Genomic DNA, 9528 nt, shown 5'->3' with positions numbered 1-9528 from the left:
GATTTCTTTTTGGATTCAACCTCTCAAAATTGTGGAATGGCTTGAATCTGCAGTCATAAACCAGCACAGTTATCCCCTCTTATCTCCAGCATGCATGTAATGCTTTCTCTGCTGTGTGTACCTGATTCATTCTTGCAGACAGGCAGCAAGGTGAAATTTAGAAAAAATTGCCCTCTCTGTTCAAGAGTATAGGATGGGCAGAGTTTTCACTCCATTCAAGAGCAGAGCAGAGAGGGCATGGCAGGAAGGGACACTGTGTTGTCGTCTCCACATCAGGATGAGACTCCGGACAGGTACCGCGCCAGCTGTGGCCTGCAAGACCAGGCAAGGTCTTTCTAGTGCTTAGCTGTGTCAAGCTGGGAGACTCCTGCGTAGCAGCTTGTTGCAGAGGCTTGGCCTCCAGAAATAAGCGAGGCAGACGTGTGGGTCCTAACAAGGGTGCAAGACACAAACCATTAGTCAGGTAGGGCTGGATGAGGAGTCTGGGTCTAGCCCTGAGCAGGAATCAATGAATAAGCCATATTGCGCTCGGAGTAGCCTTGAGAGACATCATGGAGAGCTTTGAGTCATAATTTATAGGAATAAGCTATGCGGGTATGTGTACATCATTACATCGGCGTATGTGTGTGCAGGCTGGAGGGGCTTGTGTCACTTTAGGTGTACTAATTAGTTACAGTAGTCATCTCTGTGTTTAGACAAGCCTAAAATCAAGGGTTGCATTATCATCATGCCAGAAGTCCGAGGGCTGCTCTTAATTAGTATCTCTCAGTGTGTGAAGGTTTTTATAAAGTAAATCTGTACAGCTGCGATATTTTCCTGGACTTGCATCTCCCAAGGTGGAAGAGTTGAAATTATCTGTGAGCTGAGATCACCAGCAAAAATATCCCCTGCAGGAGGAGAGAGAGGGGAGCTTCTGGCTATATTTTAATATTCGTTAGGCAATGCTCAAACATCTCTCCTGAATTATTTAAATGAAATAATCAGACTTTACACCTGGGAGTAGCTGTGTTGGTATCTAGGCTGTAGCCTACTCCTCCTGGAGTCAAGTGTGACAAGGTTTTGGGTACAGCAAAAGTAGCACTTCTGTTGTAGTCCCAGTTTACTCAAATTCTCTTGGCAGCCCTTTGAATGCTGCCACAGATCCGGGAAGCCCCTGCTGCTTCAGGAAAGCAGCTTTTCATGCGTATATTGCTGGTTTTCCCCCTCCAAAACCCATTTGGAATAATAAAGCACTCTTTTTCCCCAGGGTTTGTGAGCCATCGAGTCAGCCACGTGAGACCGATGCCCCCCAGGTCATGAAGGCAGAGCTTGGTACCGAAGCAGGGGGTCGAACCTACCTTGTTACCCACTCATCTTCTTAGCAAGCCAACGATATCCAGCGCAGTGGGAGGGTGTGGAGAAGTGCCAAAGATACAGTGTTTAACACGCTTAATGTCTTGCCACTCTAGCAAGCCCAGGGTTGCATCGCAGCATTGTTCTCCTAAGAAGATGGATAAAGTAAAGAAGGATTTCACAAATTCTTTGGGTAGGAGCCCCAAACCTCCTGATACCAGCAATGAGGCTTCATGCTGGGACTGCAGTCCAGGAATGAGTTTGTTGCTTCCTGATAGCTGCAAGCAGGGGCCAAATAAATATTCGGCCTTTAGACAAAAGGCATTTTATGCTGATGTCCTCACTCCAGGAGCCTCCAACATCTCGGGGGTAAGTGCAGAGCAATTGTCTTTCTACCACTGTCCTTCTGAAATGGAAAGACCTATGGTACACCTGGTATGGAGAAATATAGCTTTCACCCCAGGTCCTAGCCCTCTATTTTGGTCAGAGACCTTTGTGCAAGACCTTGACCCTTACAAAGTGAAGCCATAAGGCTCTTCCTGATCATAGTTGTGCTGCCTTCCTCAGTAGCCAGTGCTGTCACTGTCATGATGTTGCCCAGGTTTAGGATGCCAGCATGGCAGGGCTTGTCCTTGTGACTGCAGATGATATTTGGAAGCAAAACCCTAATGACTGTCTGCCTAATCAGCCCCAAATCTTAAGCTGACATCAGGCTGCAGTCTGCTGACGAATCCTCTGCCTCTCTGTGCATTGGGCTGAAGTTTCCAGGTATTTGTGCCTCTTTGAGCCTTTTCTGACCAATACTCACAGTATCTGTTGTCCCTAAAGCTCTAGTAACGTTGGTCTTACAGCCTCACTCTCTCTTTTGACCCCTATAACCCACCCTCCCACTGTGCTACAGCTGTGCTTTGTTATCTCTGACACTTCCCTCACATGCTGCCTTTCAGGATGTTTGTGCTGGCCCCCGTATGTACCATGCTTTGCTAAGACAGGCGGACCTCGAGCAGCACACCCCTAAAGGTAAATCTACTGAGAGGAAATGTGACGTGGCAGGAAATGGATCCACGACTCTTATGGTTGCTTATAGTGAGCATGCTAGGAAATAGGCTGATGACTCTAGGGTAGTGCTCTGCTTTCATTCTCCTGTCAGTACCAGGAACGGTGCTGAGCTGCTTGAATGCCCCATGAAAAGTTCATTTCGTTTAGAGGTGGAGCAAAGTGATCTGATTGGGTGGTAAAACCATGCTCCCCTTTCTCCTGGCTGTATCTCCCCAGGGTTCAGCATAGACTGCATCGCTGCCTATGGGAGTTTGATGACACAGGCTATATGCCAGGAGAGCACTGACTGTGCATGCGTTATCATTGTATATCTAGCCAGCAGTGCCCCTTTCCTGTGAAAATGGGACCTGCCCATGAGAGCTGTATTCAGGGTCTAGGTACCCATAGCCAAAATCACAGTCTTCTCTCATTTATTCATTCTGCATCCAGCTGCACCCCAGAGCAGCTTATTCTCCCTAGATGCAAGGGGTCTTTGTGTATACAGAGCTGCTGGTCCCACGTGCTTGCAAGAGCTTGTTGTATCATGGATGCTCAAATATAGGAACAGAGCATGGTTGAAAGGTTTGCCAGCACTCTCCTGGCCCCTAGAGCACTCCTGAGGATATGGATCACAGGCTGGCAGCGGGTGGGGAGAAAGTGTGCATGTGAGAGGATTTTAGTCTCAGAGAAAGATGGTAACTATATATACCACCTTCCTGTGCTTAGAAGTGACATTTATTTTCATGAGTGAGGACAAATGACTGCATCCTCAAGTGAATCTTGACAAGCTAGACTCATCCCTAACAAGTGGAGACAGGTCTCTATTTATGATCTGCTGCTTCTTCAAGGGGGAAGAAGCTATCAAGCTGGAAATGTAAATGCAAATGAAACGCTAAGTATTGACATAAATAGTTGATAGTGCACAAAGTGCCATAATGGATGGTGCCATGGATTTTGCAACAATGAAGTGACAAAATTGGAACAGCTGTGCTCCCTGACAACAAATATAAATCAGGGCCATTCTGTAAAGACCCCAAGCAAGAGATAAGCATGAGGCTAAAGGAGCTGTAGTAATCCCTCTGCATTTTAGAGATTCCTTGAAATTATTGTAAGCATGCATGTTAGTGTGGACAATGGAAATGTTTAGGATCATATTTATTCCAGACTAGGCACCCTTCCTAAGAGAGGGGAGTAAAGAGAGAAGAGCCAGTTCAGTGGCTCTTTCTTTTAGTCCCTAGGCAGACAATGTATAGCTACGGTGGTTGTGTCATGGGCCATCTAAGAAGGGCAAGGGAGTCACCTCTTAGAGGACCCTTTCTGTACCTGATCATCCTGAAACATGTCTGGCTTCAGCATTATTGGCTGCTCTGCACAATTGCTTTGACATCAAGGGGTCACATCCAATATGCAAGCACAAGCACACAGAGCAGGGTGAAGGATTGGGTCCAGAGTTTGACATCCAAAATACCTGCTTATGAGCCAGAACCTTAAGTTTCTCCTTGGTAAAGTGTGAAAGTTCATCAAATGAAAAGCTCTCACTCCACTAAAATCTATTTTTAGCTTAATGCTTAACTGTCTAGGGAATAGCGCTTTTTAAAGCTTGCGTGCAATTACTTAATTTAGGTTAAGCTTCAAATTCCCAGTTTGCTGCTGTTCTATTATTTGTGGCTTGTTTAGCAATATAAACAGTTTAGTTTATTTATGGGGTAAATGACATGGTTTAATTTCAGCCAGTTCTTGGAAATGTATACTTTTTGCTTAGTCCAAATTTCCATTGAAAACATTTGGCCAAATTGTGAGACTGTTAGCTGTTTAACTCAATTTTTTCTCACACCACTGCTGATGTGAGTGGGAGGTTTGCTTGAGCAAAAACTGAGGAGAGGTTTGTCCCAAGCAAGGTGTGAATAGGGACTTCAGCACATAAAGATGACCTGAGCAGCTTGTTCTCTCCTGCAATATTCATAGGCCCTTTATCACCGTCTTGACCGAGTTCCTCCCAGCTATGACTGACTCGTGGTCTCGGAGCACCCCAGGGAGGCAGGGGAATCCCACCCCTTTCTGAGAGTGAGGGAAGCTGTGCACTAGAGACAGTGACTTGCCCACGATCATGTAGAGAGTCTGTAGCAAAGCTGGGAACAGAACAGAGATCCTTAGAGTCAGGTCAGTGCTCTACTTCCTAATAAGGTGCATAACAGTGGTTCTCAGTGGAGGCTTCTTCTATGCCATCATTTTGATGCTGGGAAACCGTAATGACATTTTGCAGGAGGAAAAAAGGTCTTCCTTTCTGTTTCCCATTTGATGTCTGCTTGATTTCTGTCACAAATCTAGTGAAGTGACTTCTGCAGACAACCCAGGAGACAGCACAGTCCTCCTGTGTGTGTGAATGTAAAGCAGAGTGGTGGTTTCAGACATGTGTTTCTCTTTGTCTCTTAGTCACAACCTTCAAGATGCCCGAGGACTTCGGAAGTGTCCTGGATAAGCAAGTGATTGGACCAACCACTGAGAACCTCGTCAAGTCAGATTTCCCAGCACAATCATTTAAGCCCAAAGTGCAGATTGCCTTCCAAGGGCTTCCAGGGCAAAGCTCTCGGAAGATTGAAGTAGAGAGGTAAGTAACCAGAAAGTGGCTAGAGACATTATTACAGAATGGACACAGCAGATTAAGGTGTTGATTTTTTCTTTCAAGACATGACATGTCAAAAATCTTTAGGAAAATACTTCCTGTAATGCAGGGGTCTCCAAAGTGGGGTGTGCACATCGTGGGGAGTGCACAAGACAATTCACTGGGATGCAGCAAGAAAGTATTTTTTTAAAATAGTGTCTTTTTGTCATCCTTTTTTAATTTCTAGTTTTGTATATGCTCTATAATGTACATAATATATTAGTACAGTAGTACATGTGTATAGTTCATAAATTGGACTAGATGATCTTTGTAGGTCCCTTCCAACTGAACTATTCTATTCTACACATGAAGAAATATACATGTATGTGGTATGTGCTCAAAAACATTTTTACGGATAGGGGTGCACGATCAAAAAGTGGAGTTACAGGCATGGGAGCCCTTCTAGGCACATTAAGTGGTTATTTTCCCCTCTCATTCAAAACAGGAGAAGACGGCTATATCTCACCACTGATATTGCTCAGCTCTTAGCCAGCAAGGGGATAGACTCCAATCAGCTGATGCCAAGGCACCAGGATCTTGACAATATGCCAACTATTGAGGAGAAGAAAGATCCTGTCTTTCCCATCTACCTCCCATTAAAGGTAAGAGTGTGTTTGGCACTTGTGATCTATCTCATTGCTTATAACACAAGATGTCTCTGAGAATTGCAGGACTCTTAGCCATCATTGATACAAGAAGCCATACAACAAGGAAATGCTTTAAAGCAGGTTTGGGCCCTGAAGTATCTCTACAAGATGCTGAGCATCTTCTTCAGGGTGCCCACAACTTCCATCAGAACTAAAAGTCCTTGAGGGTGCTCTTCACTGTCATTTGTGTGCCCAAAGAAAAGGTGTTGTCTCATGTTTCCTTCCGGATGCAGCAGTCAGCAGTATTACCCTGTGAGACCTCTCCAGGTGGTGTCTCTGCTAGGAAGGGGCTAGAGGTACAGATATTGCTGTTTGGGAGAAGATTGTTGATCAAAGATCAGCACAGCTTTTGTACCTGGACTGTTTTCCCTTTTTGTAGCCCATGTAGGAACGGCGTGTTAATTTTCCTCCAATGAAATTTTGTATTGGGTATTTTCTTCTCTCTGAAGTAAGACTTCATTTCACTCATGTCTTGGCTTTTTAGATATTTGACAACGACGAGTGTGACTGTCGAACTCCAGAAGAGTGGATCTCGCTAGGACTGGAGCCAGGTTCCCACGATAGAAAGCCAGTGCCCGGAAAAGCACTTTTACCTACAGATGATGTACTGGGACACGGTAAAGCTTGAATGAGTTACTGCTCAAGCAAGGCAACACTAACAATTACAGGCCCATTCAGCAGAAGGGAGCATGTAGATTCTGACAAATGCAGCTCTGAATAGCAGAGAAACAATAACTCACTCTGACAAGGCTCAGGCAGACGAAGCAAGAGATCAGGGATCTCAGTGACTGTTAGTCCTGCCCTGGACTGACCGTTTCCACTTTTTTAGAAGTATCCTCTGCCTTTTGCCCTCCTTTCTGTGCCTGGAAGTCAGGACAGTCAAAATCTTGCTTTATTGATATGTAGGTATCAACATGGTTAGTTAATTAGCTTGAACACATTATGTTTTGCCTGGGTTTCACTGCGAGTGCAGGATCAGAAGTCAAGTTCAGACTGCAGTGAAAATCCAAGTAGTAAATCTGGGGAAAATTAAGTGATGTCTGTTGTTTTCCTGTCACTCAGAGCCTTCCCAATGAGAAGGCATCACTGGGTTCAGCTGTACTGGTGTCCGGTTGTGGCTGCAGCTCAGATAAACACATCTGCACTAGCTTTAATGCATAGGAAGTGTCATGCATGCTGACTGCAGCTCCAAGGCAATTTTAGAGGCTTAGCTGTCTGCAAAACCTAAGCATAAAACATAAGCTGTGTGGATCCCTGGGCAGCCAGCGCTTGATGGCCGAGTTCTGCTTGAAGCTGGCTTGGGGAATGCTATACCTCCCCAGCTTGAGGGGACTCTTCTGCACACAAGTAGTCAGACCCTTTAGACCCTGGGGGAGGTGAGACCTCTGGCATCTGTATAGTGCCAGCACTGTTGCAGATTCCTATAGCTTGGACCTGTGGTTAACATCCGTTCTCAACTTCAGTATAATGCTGTCCTGACCTGTATCTATATTGATATCGATATAGATATCGATATATATCTATATCTGAGTAACACCTCCCAGCATTTAAGAGGATCCAAACATTATATCATTGATATAGATATATATCTATATCTAGTTAGCACCTCACAGCATTTAAGAGGATTCAAACAGTTAAGAGTTAGATGCCCTGGGAATGACCCAGAGAAGTAATAGACTGGAGAAGAAGGTACAGGGTTTTACACCCACTCCCAATTAGAAGAAGGAAGACTCGTGTGGAGGGTGACACAAGGCTAGAGCCGCACATGGGAAAGGAGAATGGGATCACCAGAGAGTGGGTAATGAGGAGTCGTGGATCAAGGGGTGAAGGAATCAGGTTGCAGAGGAGTCCCCAGGTGTGGGCTGAAAGAGAGTATGTCAGGGCATACAAGACCCAAATGTGAGACTGTGACTGCAAAGAGTGAGTGGGAATGCCTGAAGCAGGCACTGGGAGGATGGTCCACAGGGAACTCACAGAGGTAAGAGGTGGACAATGGAGGTCTCTGGTGTGTGCAAACAGTTGGAAATGCTAAACTGTAAAACCTGAGTTCATTATTTAGTTGATCACAGCAGAAATTATGTGAGATTGACTGACATTCAAGCTAGTAAATGGATTTGACTGTAGCCTCACCATTGTGGTCAGGGAAGTCCATTTTCTGTAGACTCCAGGAGAATGGTTTAATCTTGTTTTAATCCTTCATTCTCTCAGAGGACCCCAAAAACCAGAAGTTAATCTACAAGTGGATTGATGTTGGTGTTCTGGATTATGACAAGGAGACAGAGCTCTACTTGGTCCATAAAACAGATAAGAATGGGCTGGTGCGGGATGAAGAAGGGAGACCCATCCTCAATGGGGGAATAACTCCAGAAGGTATGTTTCAAGTCAGGCCTTTTGGGACCTGGCATATACTCTGCATTACCCATGCTGGTCCTTGGTGGAGATGGGAAGGACATCAAGAAATCATTTAATTCTCCCTGTTAACACTCTTGAGACAGAGTGTCTCCCTGTTTAACCAGTCCTGAGAAACTTCTAGGGGAGAGAACTCCACACCTAATTTGGCAACCTATTTGAGGCCTTCCCTTTTGGAGATACCTTTCCTTTTTCTCTGTATCCCATCTTTCCTGCCTTCAAGACAAGTTAAACGATGGTCTTTCTGGGCCAGTGACATCTTGAGGGAGTATGTCAACAGATTAAGATGAAGTACCCTCCTTTTGAAAGGTTTGGAGATGCTGCTAGTTCTGTGCTCCTTGTCTCTTGCTGTCCTCAGCTTTGGTCCCTCATCTTGCTCTCCAGTAAGCCAACCCAATTGTATTGTCCATCAAAAAGCTGCTGTCAGCATTGCAAGCCATTCTGAGCTTTGTGTTCCCTGTAGACTCTTGTAAGCTTTACTTTCATTTCCCAGGAAGAGCCCCGTTGTTGTCATGTCAGTACTGGGTGCCACGAGTTTGCCTGCTGTTTCTGGCTGAAGATCCCCAGGTGTTTGCACAGAGGGTAGTTTCTGCCGACAGTTTGCGTAAGAAGACACAGGCACTGCTACTGTATCACCTGTATGTGGACTGCATGCCCACAGATGGACTAAACAGCATCAGTGAGAAGAGCCTGGGGAAAATGAAGCTGTTGGCTATGCATACTCCCAGACTGAAGAAAGAGAAGAGGTAAAGCATCAAGTACATGTCGGGGGTCTCAGCCTTCAGTCCATTAACATTGTAGGGCTTCACAGGGATACAAATGAGTGGCAATGGAGGCAGATCTTCAGCATCCAACTCATAGGTTGTGGATCTCATCTGCTTTCCAGCCTGTGCATACTACCTTCTTGCCAGAGTGTCATCAGAAGTAGGTAGGACAAGAGGCCCAGGGACACGTGTACAGGATGGGTGATCTGTCAGTATTCCCAGATGAAGTAGATGTACTTCATATGCAGATCCACTGTGCCATGCTTACACCTGCAGTTAAGTGGCCTTCAACAGCAGGAAGGTTGGACAGAAATGGCATGGTTGACCTTGCTGTCTTCCTGTGCTTTCAGAGAACAGATCAGTCATTGCTGAATTGATCTGCAGACCACCAGCTGTCTCCAGAGAGTTGGCTGTTGTCTGCTGGTGACTCTTCTACTTATTAACAGCTGCTAAAATCAAAAGAAGATCTGCACAGCGTGAGGCAAACAGAACAGGAGATCTCCACCTGGATATAATCAAGTGTCTCTTTGAGATGCAGTTCGTATCAGGAAGGCGTTTTAAGAGTCCCTGGGCTGATGAATCATGAGCCATTGGTGGTGTCGCTAGGAATCAGCCATGACTGATTGCCCTGCTCAGAGACAGGAAGGTGTGAAGGGCTGCATGGTCTGCCAGCCTA

The 9528-nt window shown here is 45.5% G+C and overlaps 1 protein-coding gene across 1 annotated transcript in view; it reads left to right on the top strand.

Annotated features, from left to right (window-relative positions):
- Positions 1-1561: 1561 nt before the first annotated feature.
- The window catches only part of DNAH1 (dynein axonemal heavy chain 1), a 71357-nt gene continuing 63390 nt past the window's right edge, over positions 1562-9528 (top strand). The window contains exons 1-7 of the mRNA XM_074878839.1: positions 1562-1701; positions 2280-2352; positions 4804-4978; positions 5478-5634; positions 6164-6296; positions 7888-8049; positions 8582-8834. Of these exons, the coding sequence (XP_074734940.1) occupies positions 1588-1701; positions 2280-2352; positions 4804-4978; positions 5478-5634; positions 6164-6296; positions 7888-8049; positions 8582-8834 (1067 nt within the window). The 5' untranslated portion in view covers positions 1562-1587. The remainder of the gene's footprint in view (positions 1702-2279; positions 2353-4803; positions 4979-5477; positions 5635-6163; positions 6297-7887; positions 8050-8581; positions 8835-9528) is intronic.

This window comes from Strix uralensis, chromosome 10 (genome assembly GCF_047716275.1).
Source record: "Strix uralensis isolate ZFMK-TIS-50842 chromosome 10, bStrUra1, whole genome shotgun sequence".
Classification (NCBI taxonomy): Eukaryota; Metazoa; Chordata; class Aves; order Strigiformes; family Strigidae; genus Strix; species Strix uralensis.
Note: the sequence above shows the minus strand (reverse complement) of the source record. Positions and strands in the feature narration are given on the sequence as shown.